At 47.3% G+C, this 22,092-nt stretch overlaps 1 protein-coding gene across 1 annotated transcript in view; it reads right to left on the bottom strand.

Moving 5' to 3' along the window:
* Positions 1–22,092, bottom strand: part of ASTN1 (astrotactin 1) — a 294,984-nt gene that overhangs the window by 95,796 nt on the left and 177,096 nt on the right. The window contains exon 9 of the mRNA XM_045811403.2: positions 2,712–2,786. Coding sequence (XP_045667359.1) covers positions 2,712–2,786 — 75 coding nt within the window. The remainder of the gene's footprint in view (positions 1–2,711; positions 2,787–22,092) is intronic.

Genomic DNA, 22,092 nt, shown 5'->3' with positions numbered 1-22,092 from the left:
GTGTTCCAAATTGTGTGCTGGACATTAAATATTTAAAGCCATATAGGGTACTACCCTTTACCTCAAGAAGACAACCATTTCACTGGGGAAATAAATAGGCAAATAAAAATAAACATGCGATAAAATAATTGACAAATAAATATTACAGACCGTATGCTACAGATATTTGGAGGGGGAAAAGTCATTGCGGATTGGAGAAGCTTTAGAGCAGCATTTATCCATCCTGGGTAGAGATCAGAATTACCATGGTGCTTTTGAAAAACACTCATGGCCTGGTCCCACATCTCAGAACTTTTCAGTTAATTCGTTTGTGCCGGGTAAGATCACTGGTCAATTCTGAAGCCCACTGGGATTCCCCTGGAGGACCAGGGTTGGAGAACAATTCTTGGATGAGACTGTAAATTCCCTGAATTCAGGGATGATGTCAGTCATATTTGTTTGGTCTACCTACAGCATCTAAGCCAGTTTCTTGCAGTGGTGCGGACCATGGAAATGGGTAGTGTTTATATTAGAAGGAGAATAAATATTCTTGCTAGAGGAAAGAGGATGAACCACAGTGCAGAGTAGGAAATGTTCAAGTTGTTGGGTACAGTGGATCAGGTAGGGAATAGATCTGACTAAGAACGAAAGGTTGCATAACAGACGAGCAGCTTATAATACAGACTTGTACACTGACGTTCAACGGCGGAAAGACTCAAATGTCAGAAATGTGCAGTGGCTTGGAATTCATCAGGACACTAAATCATAGGTGAGCAGAATGGCAAGTAAATAGTCCTTCGCTTCTTTAGGAGATTACGGTCACTGACCAGGTCTAGAATTTTCCAGAATAGCCCCTGGCAGTTGGTTTACTCAGATCCCAGAGTGGTTTTGATTACAGTTCTTAATACCTGTAACAGGTAAATCATGACCCATGGCGTTTGTCAGAGAGAGAGACTACATATTGTCACGTTAGGGACCAACATGATTGATTACCCCACTGGCTCCTGAAATAGTTGACTGAAAGGGTCAAACCATGCAACTGACCCCTCTGCAGTGCTGGGGTATCACAGCCAGTTGGCAACTAACGAACTTGAAAAGAATAGATGGAGCTTGTGGGGACGGAAACACAGTTCCTGTGCAGTTCTGCTCTGACAGAAATTTCATGAAGGCCTCTGTTTCTCAAAGTGTTAGCTTCCGACTTTTAGGGGAGAGGAAGCTTATCCACATTAATCAGCCTAACTCCACGAGGCTCTCCATCTGCCTTATCTTTATCACCCTTTGAAGGTCCTCGCAGACCAGCAACAGAAAAAGAGAGAAAAAAGTCAGCCAAATGATAAATCATTGTTGGGAAGTTTAAATGCCCAAGTCGTAGTCTAAGGAATATAGCTGACATCTTGTGTAGCACAAATCCTCAAATGCAGCCTACGGCCAATGCCATTAATGTGACCCAGCCTCCCCCAGGGAGAGACACTCAGGAGGGAAAAAGGCAAGGGGAGGCCCCATGCGGAAGTGATTCTGCAAATCTGCGCTCTTGCCAAGAGCATGCCTTAAGAGAACACGGCAGGGGCCAAACCGGGTCCATCTGGAGCCAGCTGGCAGGAGGGGCAGGAGAAGCTGGGGCAGAGGAGCGAGCTCTAGGGGGCGAATGCAGGAGCAAAAGGAACACCTAGGCCAGGTCTGGCTGCCAGGGAGGATCTGGGGCAGGGCCTGGAAAGGGAGCAGTGAATACATGAAACTCAGCACATTAGTAGTGCAGGGAAAAGGAAACAAGGTTTCCATCTGCCCCACACTGCTCCCCACTCCTCCCATACAGCCTCACACTAGCTTAAGGCATCGTGCTTTGACATCAGACCCTCCTGCGGGACTGCTGACTTCCTCTACCTGGGGACGTGCCCGCACAGGGAGGTGTCTTCACGTCCACTCTGCCAGGCCACATGCAATCTCGGGCACTTAGCTGGTAGCCAGCAGAGGCACATTCTGCTGCACATTCATTGAGTGATGGGTAGGTTGAAGGAATAAATGGATGATAAGATCTTAGTCTGGCAATAAACATGTGTTCCAGCTAAAGCCTGGTGTGAATGAAACTTGAAGAAAATCCAATAGTCCACGGCAGCACCCAGATCCTTCCTCTGCTTGTTGACTTTTCCAGCTTGTGCTATTCCAGGTGTGTCGATAAAAATTTGGGAGGGACCAGAAACATCTGATTTGATTAGGAGGGTGGTAGAGAGAAGAAAATAATAATGAAGTAGAGCTGAGAAAAGGAGGCGGCAGGGGTGGGACAGATTCATTTCGAGCAAGATTTTATGAAAAAGGTGCAAATTAGATGCAAAGTGGAGAAGCAGAAACTGACATTAATTGCCTGCTCTGTGGCAATTTCTAGGCCAGGGGCTTTCCGCGCATTATCTCATATATTCCCCAGAACAACAGAACCAGGCATATGACGTAGCCCCACTTAACCAATGCGGAAACTGGAGGCTCCAAGAGGTTAAGTAAATTACGGGGGTTCACAGAGCAAGCAAGGAAGGAAGCCAGGACCCAAACGGAGTTGTCTGCCCTCTAAGTTCTCCACGTTGTCACCAGGCAAGTGTGGGGCCGGTGCTTTTGTTATGAGTAGGGCAGAACTGCTAAACGTGGTTCCCAGGTTATACTTTCTATCTAGGAAAGAAAGTTCAGTGGGAAGTGGGACACGGGCTTGTAGACATACATAAGCAAGTCCCTAGACAGCCACTTACCTGAATATTTTATCAGAAGGCTGTTCTCCCAAAACCAGGTCAAAGCCCCGCTGAAATATTGTGTAAGGCCAAGGCCTAAAAGGAGAAACATCATTCAATTAAAATCAACTCCACAAACACTCTGGGAACATCCACTTCGTGCGGGGCACCATGGTGGGTACTGGAGACCCAGAGAGAGAGAGGACCTCATCCTTGCCTCCAGACTCCCACTGACGGGAGCTCACACAAGACCCTGAATGTTGGAACCAGACCGAGAACAGGATCAACGTAAAATTCATGGAACCACTAGGAAAGTGGGATGTAATGGGCAGGACAACCACGACTACATAGAGAGAAGAGTTACAGTAAGGTGGCCCTCACATAGCTGTAATTCACGGTCCTGCCCACGCAGACTTCACAGACAGACCCTTAGCTTTGCCTCACTTAAAAAAAAAGAGGAGCAGCATGATTTCTTGGGAAAGAGGAAGCCTCTGGAATCAGAGAGCTCTGGGTTCAAACCCTGTTCTGCTGTTGACCCAACTGGCTTGCTGTGGACAGCTTATTTGCCTTGTTGAGTCTAATTTCCTCTGGTAAAAATAGGGTTAATAACGGCTGCTTCCAGACTACTGTGAAAATTAAGCAAACCTCTTTGGCCAAAGCCACAGCTCACACAGGGTCCTCAACATGTTCCCCTTCCCTACTCAAAATGACATGACGATTCTGGGACTTGGACAGGTTCCAGATGTTTTCAAACATTATAATGTCATTCAGTCAAGCAGAAACAACTGAAATGGTATTTTTAAATAATTCTTAACTACAAGTCTCCTTTGTGAGCTTTGAGGTTTTGTCACCCATACTTGAAAGTAGCAAAACTATTTCATTTAAATAGGACCTATCTTTTGACTAACCCAAATGCTTAACTCAAAAATTATTTACTCATTTGAGCTAGACTGAGTGAAGCCTGGGATTGTGTTGGGTATGAGGTATTGTACGCACTGGATAAACTGAGCCCCTGTTCCCATGGAACTCAGTCTCACAACTAACCCGAGTATTACGGATTTTACTGCAGACATGCCTTGGTTTTCGAGAACCAGAAAAAGTCAGCAGAATAAATTGACATAATTATGATTTGGGGCTAATGCTGGGAGCTAACCCAGTGGTTGTCAGTGTGGGTGATATCACCCAGTAGAGTGCGTTTGGGGACATTCATGCTTGGAGGACACTGCTGGCATTTAGAGGGCAGGGCCAGAAAGGCTAGAATAGTGCACTGCAACAAAGCATTTCCATATGTCCTGCAAACTACCGAACGTCTCACTACACATTTACATAGGTGAAAACTTGCCTATCATGGCCTGAGCCAAGATGCTAACTCCATTTACATATAAGCACAAAGCAGCTTGTACTGTTTCAAAATATGACACTTTTTCTACTTGCGTAACTACCATGTAAATCGAGGGAAGATGATACATCATTAGAAATTTTACCAAGATTTGTTCATAAGTTTGGAAAATGATATCATTGTCCACAATGCTGTTCATGATCTTCGAATCATCAATACAGCACATCTGGATCAGTCTATATTGCTCTTACATATATTGTATATCATATATTACTTTACATATTACATTATGGTGAATTGACATCAGGTGCAAATGTCTGTCGACTGTATTATTTCTCTTACCACAATACTACCACAGCTTTTACACATTAAAATAGTTACTACATCATTATAAATTATTTTGTTTTTATTTCTCTTTTAATCATTGTTAAGGCATTATGTTTATTATTGAAATCTTACATACGTAGATTTTATTATTTATGAATTTCATGGAAGGATTATAAAATGGGTTAAAAAATATTTATTATAAAACAGGGTGTTGGGTCTGATAGGGTTGAGCACCAACAACTTAACTCAACTAGTTAGCCAATTAACTAGCCAAAGGAATTCGTAGTTGCAAGGGGAGCCGTTGGGACTACATTAGAAAGTGGATGGGATGGATGCATTCTTTTCTTTTTTATGCTTACTATTTATAAACACTTTATTCCTGGAATTCAATTTAGAAATATCCTGAAGCAACTACAGTTGGTTCCAAAAAGTACCCCACACTGTATTATGAATAACCCCTGCATCAAATAAATAGTTCTCCCCCATGTGTTTTCCATGTTTGTTCTCTTTATTGGAGGTGAACCCACAGAGAGGGATTTGAATATGATTCTTTTCTGCTGAATAGCATGTGGTGGCTTATGGGCTGCTAAAAATTATGTATTAATTCAAGAGAAAGTCTAGAAGTCATGAGGAAAAAAGTCCCCCATGATCCTTGACACCTTCTAGAAAGGGCAATAGAAAAAGAGGGACATGTAACTTTATCTCTCTGTTGGGCAAAATCAGATTTTATTTACTATCAGTTTAATAATTTTAAATAACACACATTTTGCCTTCGAGTCATCTCCAGTACTCAAAAACTGGTACAATGTGTAATTAGAGTTAATTCTTGGCTTGGCTCCTAGGTTGTTTGAAAATATATTTTGAGGAGCCAAATTTTAGGACTGGCGTTGATTACAATGTGAACAATTAACTGCATAGAATAACCTAAATAGACCTGTATTCAAGCCATAGGTAATAAATCAATGAGCCCACTGATTAAGCACACACCAGCATGTTGCTAGGCAGGTCAGACTAAAGAGCCCTCCTGTTCTCGAGGGGCCTGCAGATTGAGAAAGACAACCCAAATTCCAAGGGCGCAGATGTGCAGGGTAGACCTTGCCCAGATCACAATGAGAGGCAACAGGATACAGCAATGAAGACATGGGTTCCGGAGCCAGCCTGCCTACTTCCAGTTCCAGCTTAGCCACCAATCACTGCGTGATGTTGAGCAAGTCCCTTAATCATTGTGTCCCCATTTCCTCACCTGCAAAATGAGGTTGATGGTAACAATTATATCTGCTTGGCAAGGTTGTCATGAGGAGGAACAATTTAATATAGCTTAAGTGTTCAGAACAGTGTCTGACATTTAGGGAGTGTCCTACAAGCATTTGCTTAAACAGTGGAATTTATCACCTACACGAATCAAATATAAATACTCTAGTTAGAAGGTTCCTTAATTTCTATACAGGAAGAGGTGTCTTGCCCTGCATTGCAAATGCAATGGCAACACCAGGCTCTAACTCAGATCGCACACGTAGGTTTGTTGCGTGGAGAGGAGGTGATGATGAGCATGGAAACACCAAAGCCCCACTCCCCCACCTCCCACCCAGCCATCACTTCACAGGACAGTGATGATACAGTATTGACCTTAAATACAGAGAGGGGGTTAGACCATCCTGGGAAATGGTGAACGTTGCAAATTTCTCCAGCAAAGGAATTAAAGAGAATTTATTCATTTTCTTCCCACTAGTCCAGGATGATCTGTCAAAGACATGGGAATTTCTGTTTGATTTATTTAGCAAATATTTATGGAGGGCCTATTGTGTGTGAACTGTGATACTAGGTGCCAGGAGTTGGGATAAAGAGATTCTTGCCCTCAAAGGAATCTATAGTCTTTCTGAAGAAACCCCTATATATCCAGGCAAATGGAAGGGAATGAGTAAACAGGACGGGGAATGGAAGTACGGGAGGTAAGCTGGGCGGTAGTGGTAAAGAGCTCGTCCTGGGGCTGGGAAGCCTGGGTGGTGGCGGTGCCTGGAACGGTAGCAGGTGGCAGTGGGAAGCTAGGAGAGGCTCCAGGGGGCCATGCGGGAAAAGGCAGGGGTAACACGATGAAGAGCTGGACCTAACACTTGGGAGCTGAGTTATCCATGACTGCCTGACAGAGGTAGAGGTCCACGTCAGAAGCCCATCACTGAGTCCTATATCCAGGCTGAAATGGACATTGCCTTGGGGATGCCTGGAAACTGGGCCCCATGGCCCTCCGGTGGTCCTTCTCTCTTTGCTTTGTTTTCACTCTTCAGGTTTTATTCTCTCCGAATGGCTAAGGCACGTGGTGGAGACTTGGTCCCCGTTTCTGCAGCTCGTGTCTTTACAGGTTCAGACCACAGAGGGGATGCTCCCCCTCCTCGTTAGGACAGCATCAGCCGTGGAGGAACTGCCTGACGTGTCCTGAACCAGATGAGCCACCCGGACCAAGCTCGGGGGCCGGGGAAGGAGAGGCATCTAAGCAGAGGCAACTCCCATTTGGGTTTTAGGGCTCAAGATGGGAGGAGGGTGAATGTCACACACTATCATGATTTCCGCCTCAGCTTCTATCTGCTTGTGGGGCAAAAGCGCTGCCTGCATCGGAAGTGGGAGGCATCACCGAGCAGACCGTGCCCAATATTAGTTCTGTGGAAAGAGCGCGAGGCCGTGGAGTTGCCTAAGGATAGCATCAGGCTGGGTGAGGGGCGGGAGGTTCAACCCTACAGTTGGGAGGAAACTTCACTCTTTTGACTCCAACTGAGATGTGTGGCCTCCAACATTCTCCGTCCTGCGCTGGGCGAACCAGTACCCCTCGTTCTTTGAGGAACAGTAGCGGCATCAGAAGTCAGCATAGAGTTTATTTGCTTGTTAATTTCTTCATTCTGACAAATCAAGACCCTGAAGACTGTCCTCCCATGTGGGCAGCTACAGATGGCCTAGATCCGGGTGCAATCACAGGCCAGCGTGACCACCAGGTGGGACCCACGGCCTCAAGCAGGAGCATAATTCCTGCCGCAGACCAGCCCCGTAGTAATGGGAACACGGCAGCCAGCGGGACACACACACACACTGGGGATGCTGAGAACTATTAGTAATCTTTTATTTGCCTTTTGCTCTCTCCCCATCTCACACTATACCTACAGTTTATGCAGAATCTTTCCTGAGCACGGGCAACTCCCAGATTTTCAGCTTCTCTCCTCAACTCTTCTTCTTCTTCCCCAGGACACATTAGCAGTCATGGGGTTTTTCCCTTTGGTCTTGGTGTTGGCCTGGGCCAGAAGTTGGCGGTGGCCTTGACTTGACTCTGTCTTTGGGTATTTCTTCTGCTATGTAACCTAGACATAATTGAGCAAGTGAACGTTCTGCATGGCCAGCCTGACCGGACGATCCGTTCACACTAGCTCTCGCAGTACAGGAAGAGACCACTTCTGTGGACAAGAGCGTTTCAGATGTGGCTTTCTGATTAAGAGCAGCTTCCTACCTAACAGTGGCACCTAGAAATGGAGCTTGAAAGCTTCTGGTCAGCATGTCTGGGGATGGGCTTCCTTGTGGAAAGCTCAAGACTCATCACCTGGGAGGGAAAGGGGGAATGGAGATAGATGGATGGATGGATGGATGGATGGATAAATAGATAGACAGACAGGAGGGAGGGAGGGAGGGAGGGAGGGAGGAAGGAAGGAAGGAAGGAAGGGAGGAAAGAAGAAAGAGAAAGGAAAGAAGGAAGGAGGAATGGAGGGACGGAGAGAATACCTACACGTACATACGTGTATGGATACATGCATTCATGTATGCATGTATGTATGTGGGTGTTATGCACACTTCAGTGTGGCGAGAGAGAGAATGTTTCAGATGCAGACACTGATGAGTAAGGCACATCGTGATGAGCTTATAGAAACCAGGAGCTTCTTTTGAACTTATATATGCCTCCACCTGTCGCTAAAAAGAGCATTTTAGAAATGAAAATAATTTGTCCACAGTTAAATAAAAGCACATCCTTTTAGCTTGCCTCTGGCCCACATTCGGCTAAGTTGCTGGTGGAAGCACAGTGTACGAAGTTCCAGCCCAGCCAGCGCTACACCGTGGGGTCCTGGTTGAGGAGATCATATCCATATGTAATGTGACAGCTTTTGAGCAAATGTTCCTTTCCTCAGCTAGGTAAATGCATTTGCAAGTAGGGAACAGTGAAACAAAGAAAGAACAGAGGTTCATTAAAAAATGCTTCTGGAGAAAGATAGTTTGCAAGATATTCAGGGGAAAAAGGTGAAGAGAAAAATGGTAAAAATGACTTTTCCAGCTACGCTGTTGGCTGAAACTTTCCATGCCTCCATTTATCCTAATGATAAAAAGGGGAGATTATTATAAGCCACCGTCTTCACAATCAGTACCAGTTCCGGGAGAAGTAAGTACTAGAACAACTGATGCCTAGATTATCTGCTAAACCCATGGCTTTGTCAGAAGTTAAATAATAAAGATAATGAGGCCCGATGTTTCTATAGGATGCTTTAGGGCCTAGGGACTCTTGCTGATGTTGTGTCTTTTTTTTTTCTTTTTTTTAATGAAGATTTTAAGGGGCATCTGGGTGGCTCAGTCGGTTAAGTGTCTGCCTTCAGCCCAGGTCATGATCTCGGGGGTCCTGGAGTCAAGCCCTGCATCAGGCTCCCTGCTCAGTGGGGAGTCTGCTTGTCCGTCTCCCTCTGCTCTTCCCCCTGCTTGTGCTCTGTCTCTGCCTCTGTCTCTCTCTCTCTAAAAATAAATAAAATGTTTAAAAAAATAAAGATTTTAAAAATTTATTTATTTTATTTTAGAATGAGAGAGAGAGAGTGGGGAGAGGGGCTGAGGGAAAGGGAGAGAATCTCCAGCAGACTCCACCTGAGCGCAGAGCCCTATGCGGGGCTTGATCTCACGACCCTGAGATCATGACCTTGAGCCAAAACCAAGAGTCAGACGCTTAACCAAATGCACCACTCAGGTGCCCCAGATGTTTCTTTACCTGAATTTCTCTCCCTCCCACTGATGTGATAACTGAGACTATTCTTTTAAGTCTGGCTTAAAAAATTACTTCTCAAAATAGACCTTCCCTGGTGCTCCAAGACTAGGTTATGTCTCTTGTTATATAAAGCACACTTTCTTTTATAAAGCCTATACATCAAATCAATTTATTATATATTCAGTGGATACTTGCCCTCATGAGATACAAAGAGCTGTGCCATCCTCTTTGCTCTCCCTTCACTGTCTAGGCTGAACCACCCCCAGCAGGTGCTCTATAAAGAACCGACTCCGAGGCTGGACCGGGTCTGAGTCCCGGAGGAGGCAGTCCGCTGCAGCCCGCCACTCCAGCAAGCCACGCACTTCCTCTCAGCCTCAGCATCGTCATCTATAAAGTGTGGAGAAAACCGTACCTAGACTTGTGTATAAATGAGTGTATATACCCTAGCACAGTGCCTGACACACAGAACAAAGTCAACAAATGCTAGTTACTCTCATTATGACTCACATCGCCATGTGATGAATAGAAAATGGATTTCTGACATTACATTTAAAAAAATAAACCATGGGGCGCCTGGGTGGCTGAGCCAGATAAGTGCCTGCCTTCAGCTCAGGTCATGATCCCGGGGTCGTGGGATGGAGCCCCACATCGGGGGCTTCTCCCTCTCCTTCTCCCTCTCCTTCTGACTGCAGGTCCCCTTGCTTGTGCTCTCTTTCTGTCAAATGAATAAATAAAATCTTTAAGAAATAAAAATAAAAATAAATAAACCATGATGGGGGTTGTTTGGGTGGTGCAGTCCGTTAAGCATCTGACTCTTGATTTCAGCTCTGGTCATGATCTCAGGGTTGTGTGATTGAGCCCCGTGTGGGCTCTGTACTGGGCATGGAGCCTGCTTGAGATTCTCTCTCTCCCTCTCCCTCTGCCCCGCCCCTCCTCTCTCTCAAAAACAAACAAACAAACAAACCATGATGATCATGGTATATTTTACAAACTCATGTTATCTTTAAGCATGTAAATTTCATGTAAAGACAAACAAAATATTTATTCATTATTTAACGTCTATTATTTAGAAGTTTTTATGAGCAGAATGCCATATTTGTCAGAAAATAGCAAAGCAGCCAGGGGTGTGGCTCTGGCACCAGACTGAGTAGGTTTAAAACCTGGCTCTACCACTGATTAGCCCTGTGCCCTTGGCCAAGGTCATGAATTCCTGCCATCAGACCATTCTATCCACTTGCTCCAGTCATGCTAACATCACCCATCCCATCTTCCTCCCACAGTTCAGAGCCTGGCTCACCGTCCTCTCTGACACTCCTCGGTAATTTCTGGTGACTTCAGTAGCCACTAAAATGATCTTTTCAATTCTCAAACCACTCAGCACCTTGGCTTTTCTTCTTAAATGACCCTGTCCTCTACCCCCACTCCCATGGTAAAGCCTAGACTACACAACGTTTCCTTGGTCATAATTTCAAGAACCCCCATACCTGACCATCACCTCCTACCTTCCCAGATCATGCCTCCTAACACCATAATTTTCTACCCTCCTGAGACTTAAAAACCCTTCATCCAACCACCATTGCATTGACCCTCACCAACCTCATGTATGCTCCCCACTCCTTACTTAGATTAAATTCTGTGGCCCATAAATTCACACCCTTTTGTGTAACCTCAACTCTCTCACCCCTCCCCCGCTGCACCATACTTGAGTGTTTAAGACACTCCAACACTCAACGGCCCTGTGGCCCCAGTTCTGTCCTTCCACACATGAATGCAGTTGGCAACCACGCTGACTGGTCTCATCTTAAATCCCACACCACTGACTCGAGTGGGCTCTGAATGCTACCTACATCACACGACGTTTTTCCTTGTCTGTTCACTCTCCCACTCTCTAGATCATATTTCAAACCTTCCTCTTTCTCCTCAAAACCTTCAACACCTCCTCCCCCATCCTTACCCTTAGCTAACGCTCTGCATCCTACAGAATTGAGAAAACAGAGGCAATCGGATTACAAGCTTGCATCCCCACATCCATTCACCAGCCTACATCTTGCCTATGACTTGGCCCTCCTTCCAGCAATTGGGCAGGAACAGTCTGTGCTCCATCTAGGATGCCGCTATCTCAGCTAAGCCTCTGGCGTCTTACAGGCAGTGGGACATACGGGAAGGAGCCTCAGGTGGAAGTGACAAATCCAAACTCCCTTCTGCTGCTGTGACCTCAAGCAGCTGCGCCCTAGAGTCTCAGTTTGCTCATATGTAGATGGAAATCATGAGGTGCAGCATACCCCACACCGACTTCACACTGTGGATAAATCAACCTCAGATCATTGGTAATCTTTGATGACTCATTTTTAATCAGCGTTTGCTGCCGTTTTTATTCTCTGTGTTGTGTATAAGTGCGTGCGTGCACTTTACAGAAGTTACCTCAATGAAAGAGCAGTGGAAAACTGGCACCGCTCCCGCCTCTCTGTGGCTCAGTTTTCTCATCTATAAAATGGGATACTAATAGTGCCTAACCTCACCAACTGCACAAGATTAAATGATCTAAAATATGTGCCAGTTACTTATAATGACCCTTGATATACAGTAAATCGTGAAAAAATGCTAGCCGTTACTATTCACATATTACTGGGAATGCGGGTTCTAAATGTTGCAAAGGGTTTTTCCTGAAGAAATTTTAGAAATATATGAAATGATTTTGAAAATGACAATAACAAACAAAATGACAATAATGAACAAAATTCAAGGATACAACCTTGCAAAAAAAGTGGCAATAAAGATAAATGCACACTCTGATGGTTAATTTTATGTGTCGCCTTGACGGGGCCACAGGGTGTCCGGATATCTGATCGATCATTATTCCAGGTATTTCTGTGAGGGTGCTTCAGATGACATTAACATGACAATCAGCAGACTGAGTAAAGCAGGTCCTGATCCCTCATGTGGGTGGGCCTCACCCAATCAGTTGAAGTCTTGAACAGAACAAAAAAGCTAACTAACCTTCCTTTGAGTTATAGAGAACTCCGCCTGCCTGATGGACTTTGAACTGAGACATCAGTTTTTTCCTGCCTTTCGACTTGAACTGAAACATCGCCTTTTCTTGGGTTTTAAGCCTGTCGGCGTTCCAACTGCAGCTACCTGATCAATTATCCTGGGGCTCAGCCTTCGGATTCAGACCAGAACTACACCATTGGCTCTCCTGGGTCTCCAGCTTGCTGACTCCAGATCTTGGGACTTGTCAGCCTCCATGATCCCATGAGCTAGTTCCTCAAAACAAATCTTTTTTCTGTATTTGTATCTTCGGGCTATTGGTTCTGTGTCTCCACTGACTGCTGCCTGATGCACACACAGAAACACATAGACATCACAACTGTAGACTCCACGCTTCATCTTTTCGTCCACACAAAGCAGTTCCGGGAGTAAGGGATGTGAAGAGACACGAGCACAGACCCGAAGTCATGCAGGACAAGCAGTACCTTGACCCTGACCATGTGCCTCATGGAGAGAAAGATATGACCTCTGTAACTCAGGGGTCATCACAGAAAGCAGGCACAGAGTCCGTCTGCCCTCAGATGGAGAAAGCTGGTGCAGACTTGCAGTTCCCCTGTCTATTCTGGGATCAAGGATTATGTAAAGTAAAAGGAAGAACGCTTGAATGGGTCAGAAAAAGCTGGTAACAGTAACTGCCATTTCTTAAACGTCCACCCCATGCCGGGCAGACTCTGTGCTCAGTGCCACACATGCATCCATCATTTCACAACCACCCGGAGAGCTATCCGGCCTGACGGTGACTGTCTCTATGTTGCAAGGGCACACAAAGGTTCAGCAGGGCTAAGGCAGTTGTGCAAGGTCACAAGCCAGTAAGGGGCACCGGTGAGTGTTACCCTGCAGGGCAGAGCCTGTGTTTTCTCACCTGCTCCCCCTCCTTACCATCCCAGGCACGGAGATGCTAGAGAAAGGCACCAAGACAGCACTGGCTCTGCAGGCAGCGACGCCGCCTGGCTACTGGGCAGGCTTGCCCCCCACCGGCTTCCCGGTGCAGTGACAGGAGGGGCAGATGCCAACTACAGTGCCAGGGGGAACTACCTGCTGCCTTGGTCTGTTTTGCAGGGCAGTTCTGCCCTACGCCAAGTGGTCTCCAAGCCTCTTGTTTATCTGTCTCCCTCTTTAAATGTTCTCTCATTGACCCAGCTACTGAATCTCCTTTATCCTTGCATCTTTCATTAACAACAATTAGCAGAATGGCTCTCAAGCTTTGGGGTACCTCAGATTCACCCCACATATGGGCACCATGATCCTCACACTTTAGTTGCTCTCCTTTCAAATATCTAGGGTGAAGCCAAGCATCAACATTTTTAAAAAGTTAGGTAGGTGATTGCAAAGCACATAAGAGGTTGAGAATCCCTGGCCCAGTATGTGCCCACTCGTACTCCCAGCCAATCCTTATGAATGAGTCTGGCATTCTATAAAATACGACTGCCACAAAAACAGAAATTGCAACCTAGCCTAGGAATTCACTGGAACCCACCCTTAAATTTCTGAATAATAATAAGAGATGAAGCATATTGAGTTCTTTCCTGTCCCTTTTACTGATGAATTAAGATATCCCAAATCTCATTACAATTTTACAAGGTGTACATTTGATTTTTCTGAAAACTGTCAAGTCATTTTGACTTCAGTGGATCAACACTTCCATTAAAAGAGTATTAAACAGCTTTGAGATTTTCATGCATTCATAAATGGGGACAGATGCCCCCCCCCACAGACACACGTGTGCCCTGCTCTGCATGCACACACGTTCACAAACTCACACACTTTGCCACAGCCAGCTGCAACAATTCCTCTGGGGATAGGGGAGTTAGACGGCTGGCAGGACTCAAAATGGGTCTCTCCTCCTCTCTTTCCCTCCTGGCAGCTGCTCTGGACGCTGAAAGCAGTCCTGCAGAACAGAGACCTGGAGAGCAGGGCCCCTTGTAAAGTAAATCACCATCGGGCCTTCCATCATTCACACAAATCACCCCACGGCCCAAATTCTGTGGGTGGGCTCTGGAGTCAGACAGCTCTCCATGGGAGTGCAAGGCCTCGATTTGAGTTCCTTGCCAGCCCTGCGAAACTGACCAGATATTTAACCTTTCCAAACCTCTCTTTCTGTGCAATGGTGATGAAAATAGCTGTCTGTTACTTACAGGGCTGTAAGCAGATTAAATGAATGAATAAATATAGTTTCAGTGCAATGACTGAAATACAGTTGTCACTTTCTAAATGGAAGTTTCCTTCCTCCATTTCTCTCTGGACTCTGAATCTAAAGGCTTGGTTGATTTTTACCCTGGGCTAGTGCAGCTGAGGTCTCGAGTTCAATCCTCCTGAAAGCTTGTTAGTCTTGCTTACTACTGTCCTTGGGCACAGCCTCTGCCTCGTGTCCCTGGACACCCACCTCTGCTCACAGATGAACTGGACCCAAGCTTGGGAATGGATCTGTGCAAATCGATCTCTGTGAGAAAAATAGTCCGACACCGATTCTCTGCTGAGTGTGACCTCCCTGTACAAAGGACATGCAAACCCGGGGTCCCTCCTCCTCCACAGACACACACGTTCAGTTCCAGGGAGAAGGTAGGGGAGCCGACAGCATGAACACGGAAGGAAAGATCAGAGGCAGAGAATGTGCAGGAGAAGAGGCAGTTTCCTACATTCCTATGATTTTATGTCAAGGGAGACAGACAATGTAAATGAACCAGAGAAGAATCTTAATACCCATCAAGGACCTATATTTAGTGTAGAGTTTGTACCCCTTCCCCGAAGTCCTTTCCTATCTACTAATTTGTTTCAGTTCAACATGTATTTAGCAAGTTTCACTATTAATTCAATTCCTCACTCACATATTCATTTATTTATTTACTTGAAAAATATTAATTAACCAAGTGCCATATTAAAAAAAAACAGTTTGCTAAACACTGTCGAGGGACACAGAAATGATTAATACACGTTTTCTGCCATCAAGGACTTCATTAATGTAGTGAGTCATTCCTCAAGCAGTTACTAGGCACCTCTGATGAGCCAGGAACAATGGAGTGCATTGGGATACACAGATCAAAGGCCGGGTCCCCATCCCAAATCGTGGTCTGATAAGAATGACAAGTAAACAATCCATGGCATTTGGTTTGTCAATTTTTAGAACACAGCAAGAAAAGCCATTATTTACTGTGCATTTAGCAGCAATGAGCCAAGCACTTTATTTTTATTATTTCACATCATTGTCAGAAAAACTTAGAGGCATTGGCCTTATATTAATCCATGTCGTAGATGGGAAAAGCAAGGCTCAGGAAGGTTCAATACTGTTCGCCGAACTCGCCCAGCTAATGCGTGGCAGAGCCACGGCTCAGGCGTGGTGCTCAGATCCCACAGCTCCTGCTAGGACCTCAGGGCATCACCTCCACCCTGCGCGGCCCCGGCTGTAAGGGCTAATCTGCACCCACATCCACAATCCCAGGCAGACATGAGAGGCAGGACTGGAAAGCTGAGTTTTAACCATAGGCTTGGGCCAGATGGGTAGCGGATATACCTTGGGACATGCAGCGCTGGCCTGTTCCAGAGAGGGGAGCACAGAGACGGAGAGCAGGAGTGCAAACAGAGACCAGGGAAGCAGAAGAGCAGAACAGCCACATGGCGGCTGATCCATCATTTACTACCCCATTCATCCCTATTTCATAGATAAGATCGGTGAGGCTCAGGGAAGTTGAATTGCCAAAAACTCTGCAGAAGATAAATGAGGTGAAGGGGCGCCTGGGTGGCACAGTCGTTAAGCGTCTGCCTTCAGCTCAGGGCGTGATCTTGGCGTTCTGGGATCGAGCCCCACATCAGGCTCCTCCGCTAGGAGCCTGCTTCTTCCTCTCCCACTCCCCCTGCTGTGTTCCCTCTCTCACTGGCTGTCTCTCTGTCGAATAAATAAATAATCTTTAAAAAAAAAAAAGAAGAAGATAAATGAGGTGAAAGCATTCACTCATTCATCCAACCATTTATTCAGCAAATACGTACTCAGCAGCTGGCAGGGGCCAGGCTCTGTGTTCTGGGGATACGGATGTGAACAAAAGCGATGATGGTGAGGTTCTGCTCCATGGAGTTTATACTCATGAATATACAATCATGGCTGAGGAGAAAGCTCTGCAGGAAGGAATGTGGTCCTTGAGGGACAGCCTCCCTGAGAAGGAGAGGGTTAAGCCCCAGGCTAGGAGAAATTTTACATACGAATGGGCTCAAGCCATTCCTCCCTGTTAAATTCCTGTCCTGGCCCTCAAGGTCCCCTGCCTGAACTCACTGCCTGACCTCCCCAGCTACCCCCAGCCTAGCTCTGGCTTGCCCACTTCATCAGCAGCCTCGGCCTCCCTGCCTACTCCACCACGTTCAGGGTGTCGAAGATTCCCACCACCAGCCAGGACCATCCAAAGTGTGCTAGCCCTGCAGAGCCTGACATTCCCCCCTACCCTGGCCGGCACCTTCTCATCTCCCAGTTTCAACAACAACACGGCCTCCGGATTTCAAGTAACCCAGCCCACCCTCCCTTCAGTCATCCTTAATTAGCCCTGTATTTCTTTCACTGTGCTTCTCAAGGCCCACAAGTATTCTGTGGTTTTCTTGCTTCTCCTGGTGCCTTCCCTACCAGAGGGTGCATCCCTTGAATGCAGAAGTCCCCACGGTTTCTGGAGCCAGTGGCAGAGCCCAACACGCGGCAACACCCTCCCGGGGCAGGGGCGCAGGGAATTAATGAATGATGGGGTGAATACAAAGAAGTGAAAGTGTGCGACATTAGAAACAGCAATGTGTATGTGTGTGGTGTTTGTATGTGAGAGAGAGAGGAGGGAGGGCGTGAGAGAAAGAGGAGGGAGGGCGCGAGAGAGCAATTGCCAGACTGAGTTTAAAGTTTCAAGGTCATAATTATAACAACATCATTGACGGATAACAAAAGCAGAGACGAACTACGTAGATACTTCCCTTAAGAAATGTAGGTAGCAAAGGAAATGAGAAAAATGATATGGAGAGATAATTGGGTCAAGGGATAGAAAGTGGCCAGGTATGATAGGAGATGCAAGAGAGAGTTGGCTGTGGGGCAAGACTCTATGGAGAGCAAGACGAGTCGGAAGGACACATCGGGGCAGAGAGTTTAGCTGTGCTGCTGAGGACACACCCACTGCAACACAGGAGTGAAAGGGCAAAGAAGAGGACAGACTGAAGTAGACCCGGGGGGGTAAGGAGCCTGGGCCACAGGGCTCCGACTTGGCTAAATTAGATTGGAGGTTATGGGCTGAGAGTCCGAGCCAGGATGGAACTGGGTGCCTGACAACAGGGCAAAGGGTTCTGGCCCATGATGATAGATGAGTAAGAAGACTGTGATGTTGCTCTGAGTCCCTGCTTGAATTCTAGAAAGAATACCCATCAGCAAGTGTCCTCGGGATTCTCCCCAGCTCAAGGAAGCCCCAAGAAGCAGAGAAGCAAGCAGAAAACCATTATGAAGCTTGGGAACTTGGGCCACGCAGGAGTGGTAGGAAAAAAAAGGGTGAGGACTCAGGGGTGACTGTGAAATACTTTCATAAATGGCTTCATGGGAGGTCTAAGCTGGCGGGGGGGCATATGAAGCTGGGAAAGGGACAATGGATTTGGTGGATACTGAAAAATAAAGTCAAAGAATAGACTCTTTGGGAGGATGGAAAGGGACAAGGAGAAGCCAGGGAAACTGTGAAGAACTTTAGACCTTGAAAGTTTAATGGTGAGATGCTTTTAAAATACACTGCCATCAAGGAGTGGCCTTGCCGGTAATCGCCTAAAATTGAGAACTGGAAGGTATTGGTGAACTGAGACATCTGTTAGAAGGACAGTTAACGTGTATGTTTCTTCGTTCATGCAGTCAGCAAAGAACTACCGAGGGTTAATTATGTGCCAAACACTACACTTATCATTGGGGAAGCAAAGTCAAGTAAGACACAGCCCCTCTTCTTAAGAACCAACAGTCCAACGAAGGAACCAGATAAGTCAATGGGTTAATTGATTCCTATGAGGAAGCAAGAGGAGGAAGACAGAAAACAAGATTCCAAAACCAATGGCTTTATCAATTGCATATATTCTGGGAAGTAATGACGGCCATGCAAACTAAGGGCAGATAAATCAGGGCGACTTCTTCTATGATCCCATTCAGTGGTTGCTGGTCAGCCCGAATCTAGTACAACAGCTGCTCTCAACTGCAGCATGCATCAGAATCCCCTGGAGGGCTTGCTACAATTCGAATTGCTGGGCCCCACCTCAGAGTTTCTGATTGGGGCTGGAAAATGTGCATTTCTAATACGTTTTCAGGAGAGGCTGATGTGGCTGGTGTGGGAATCACACTTTGAGAACCTAAACTAGCAGCGCTAAGCCTCACTGGGCATCAGAATCACCTTGGGAGCTTTCCACCAACCACACCACTGCCAGGTTCAACCCCAAGGGATGTCTGATTTAATAGGTCTGATATGGGGTGTGTCCATGGATATGTTTCAGTACATCCAAGGAGATTCTAATTTGCAGCCTGGATAGAGAATAGCATTGCTTTGTGCCTGCACTGAGACAGATGCCCAGAACACAGAGTGCGACGACCTGGCCTAGGTCGTAAGGAGTTCATGGTCTAAAGAGAGAATTACACGTAGGCACACATTTACATAATGAAAGTGAGGTGAACAACGAAGGTTTGGAAAAGTTCGGGGTTGAAGCTGAGGGCAAGCAGGAAAAGCCACAGAGTTGAGGAGAAGGAGGTGAGATTTGGAAAGGACACTAGAAGAGAGGAAAGGCTGGATCCTCCCAGGTTGGCAAAATGGAGGAGGAGGAAGTGGTGGCGTTGGGACAGGTGAAGTTTGATGATGTTGGGGGTGGGGCAGGTGTTCAGGAACGGGAAAGAGCCTGAGAAGGCTCTGCTGGCTAATGCAAGCGGTTCAACGTGGCTGATGCACCAGGGACAGGGAAGGTCAAGGCTGGGGTGGAGCTGGCCGTGCTGGCAGGGCAGAGCAGGAGGCAGCACTCGGGCCAGGCCAGGGGTCATGGGGAGCCCCTGAAGAATCCCCTCCAGTGCCCCTGGCATCCCCACTGGGCTCCCACAGTTATAGCCTCCCACTGAAAATCATCACAGCCCCCGGCTTTTTCTTGTTATTTTTCATGTAAAAGACAGATAGGAAAAAGCAATTTGGTGCCTCGGTCTTGTTAGACTTGCAGTAGATTTCAATCCCCTTTACTTATTTATGGACCTATTTTTCCCAAGTGCTTCTTTTCCCTGGTATATTTGTAAACACCATTTTTATTCCTCTTAATCCGTTTGGCAGCATTAACTCATTCTGCATGCACAGCCCTTACCTTCCCTATGAAAAACATTCACAGACATAGTTAAAATTCACAGATTTTTGTTGTAGGTTGTTCTCTCCCCCAAACTTTTTCTGATTTGGGCTTTGGGAATGTTTCCTTGCCTGGGCCAGGTTTTGCTGAAGGCGACTCACGCAGCAGCTCACGACACGTTTCCCACAGTCTGCATCTCAGCGCTCCTGCACTGTGCGCACAGGCCTTCCTTGCACGTGCACAAGCCTGGGAAGTTCTCCCTCTGACCTTGGACTTGGGCACAGTGGTTGGGCAGCCTCGGGCCTCTGGACTAACAAAAGGTTTCAGATTCCCGTGGCTGTCCCTCCTGCATCTCCTACCGGCCCCAAATCCACTCATACAAATGACAGCTGCTGGGCCTGCCCCCGTTGGATTGTGCCGCTGTAGAATGTTCCAGCCAGAGCGTGATCCATTCTGTCGAGCTGACTGCCAGTGGAGACTTGAGGAAGTCCAGTGATTGTCACAGCCCAGCCAGAGGCAAGATAGAGAAAGACACCACAGCGGACGGGGGCTGTCCTCCGTGCCTCATTGATACTGTGAAAGCTGTGCGATTTCTGGGGTCTTTCAGCATTCTCCAAGATGGGGCCTTTATTCTCCCTCCACACTGCTGGTGCAGCAGCCGGAAACAAAGGCTGAGGCTCAGTAATTGTTCAGTACAGACAGCAAGGAGAATGGAGTGTTTGAAAGTGCCATTCTGCAGCATTTGCCTTTTGAATTCCTCTCTCTCCAATTTAAGTGATGGGGGATGGAAGCATGGCTCTAGGGAAAAGGAAATGGAAGGCCTTTACCTCCGTTAGAACCATCCAGAAATGAGAAGCATTGCCCGGTAGTGAGGTTGCCATCATGCTGACAGCTGACAGGCCGGAGTCTTTGGGGAATATTGAGATGATCATAGACTTCAGGGAAAAACTGGGTTTTAGGTGACCACAAAATCCAGTATCAAGAGACCACGTCCCTCGCTGCAAACCCACCACCGCGTGTCCACTGAACCACTGAGAGCCTCAGCTCCCAAATCCCAGAGATTTCAGAAGACAGGATACTTGCTGCTTCCTTGGGGAGAGCATTCTATTTTGAGATGGTGTTAAGCATTCAACACCTTTCTGATTTGAATTAAAATCTGCTTCCTCCTAATTCGTACCTATTAGTCCTGGGTCTGGCTTTCTGGGGCGAAACCAAGCAAGGCTAACTTGGATGCTACAGTTATTAGCATGTCCTCCCTTCCCTTCTCCTTCTGTAGACTGAACACCTCCAGGCGGTTTCCCCAGGCCTGCCGAATGACACAGCAGCCTCTGGTCACTCTCATCTGGACGCTTGTCAGTTTGTCACCCAACAGCCCAGTCCTAAAGCTTGAAAGCTGTGACAGAGCCAGCCAACATACCATAGAGCAAAACTGTCACAGCCTCCTGACCAGCCTCAGCCCTTAGTCCTGCACACGTGGGTCCCACCCACTCAGTGCCAGACCTGAGACGCGGCAGAGAGAAGAGCTGTCACACTCCCTACAAGTTTAGCACCTGGGGCAGATGCCGAGGCGAATGCCCGTGGTCTTACCACTCTGTCCGCTGCTGTGCGTGCTCAGGGCCACCACCCAGAGCCCCACCTCAGGACCCAGGCATGCATCCCCCAGGCGCTGGGAGTGTGCCTGCTGACGACCTCCCCCGCCCCAGGCGCTGCCCTCAGCTGAAGGAAGCTGCTTTGCCCAAGGTAGGCCTTCTCTGGGCAGGGGGCATCCAGGGACTGGCCCTTATGGGGATCAAAAGTCCAGTCCCCTTGCCTCAATTCCGACATCTCTAAAGGGCTGTCCCAGCTCCTGTTGGCCTGGCACAGCGTTTGTCGTCACTGCCTGGCAGGTAAGCATCTCCTTTTGCCTAGTCTGCTGCTCTCATTCCCTCATAGTTGCCGCCCCTGAGGCGAACTCTCTCCAGTAACCACTCCCCTCCCTGCCCCAGACGCCAATCCAGTGTCCTGGGGGGGCTCTCCCCTCTCACACAGGCCTCAAGTCCAGCTTTCACGCAGTGGTGAGGAGGTGACGGTGTGCCCCTGCCTTCCTCAGTTCTCACCTTCTGCTTCACACCTGGGGACTTCTGCCCTCGGACACCTGTCTGGCCTGGAGAATCACCTGTTCTGTGCACACCAAAGGCCTCACTCACTTTCCCCTCCTAGGAGCAAAAAAAGTGTAGATCACATGAAAAGCCTTTTCCCGGGCAAGGAAACCTCAGCAAGGAGGATCCAGAACGCCTCCATAACCCTGCAGAGCCCTGTCTCGGCTCCCGCTGTTCTGTGCCATCCTCCTCCAGTGCTGTTCTGTCCTGGGCTACCCCACCAGCCCCGCTTTGTTATGCTTCTCGTCCCACGCCCCACCCTTG

Source organism: Ursus americanus, chromosome 2, assembly GCF_024610735.1.
Source record: "Ursus americanus isolate L20-20 chromosome 2, mUrsAme1.1.p, whole genome shotgun sequence".
NCBI lineage: Eukaryota > Metazoa > Chordata > Mammalia > Carnivora > Ursidae > Ursus > Ursus americanus.
The sequence above is the reverse complement of the archived record's forward strand: the minus strand, read 5'-3'. Positions and strand labels throughout refer to the sequence as shown.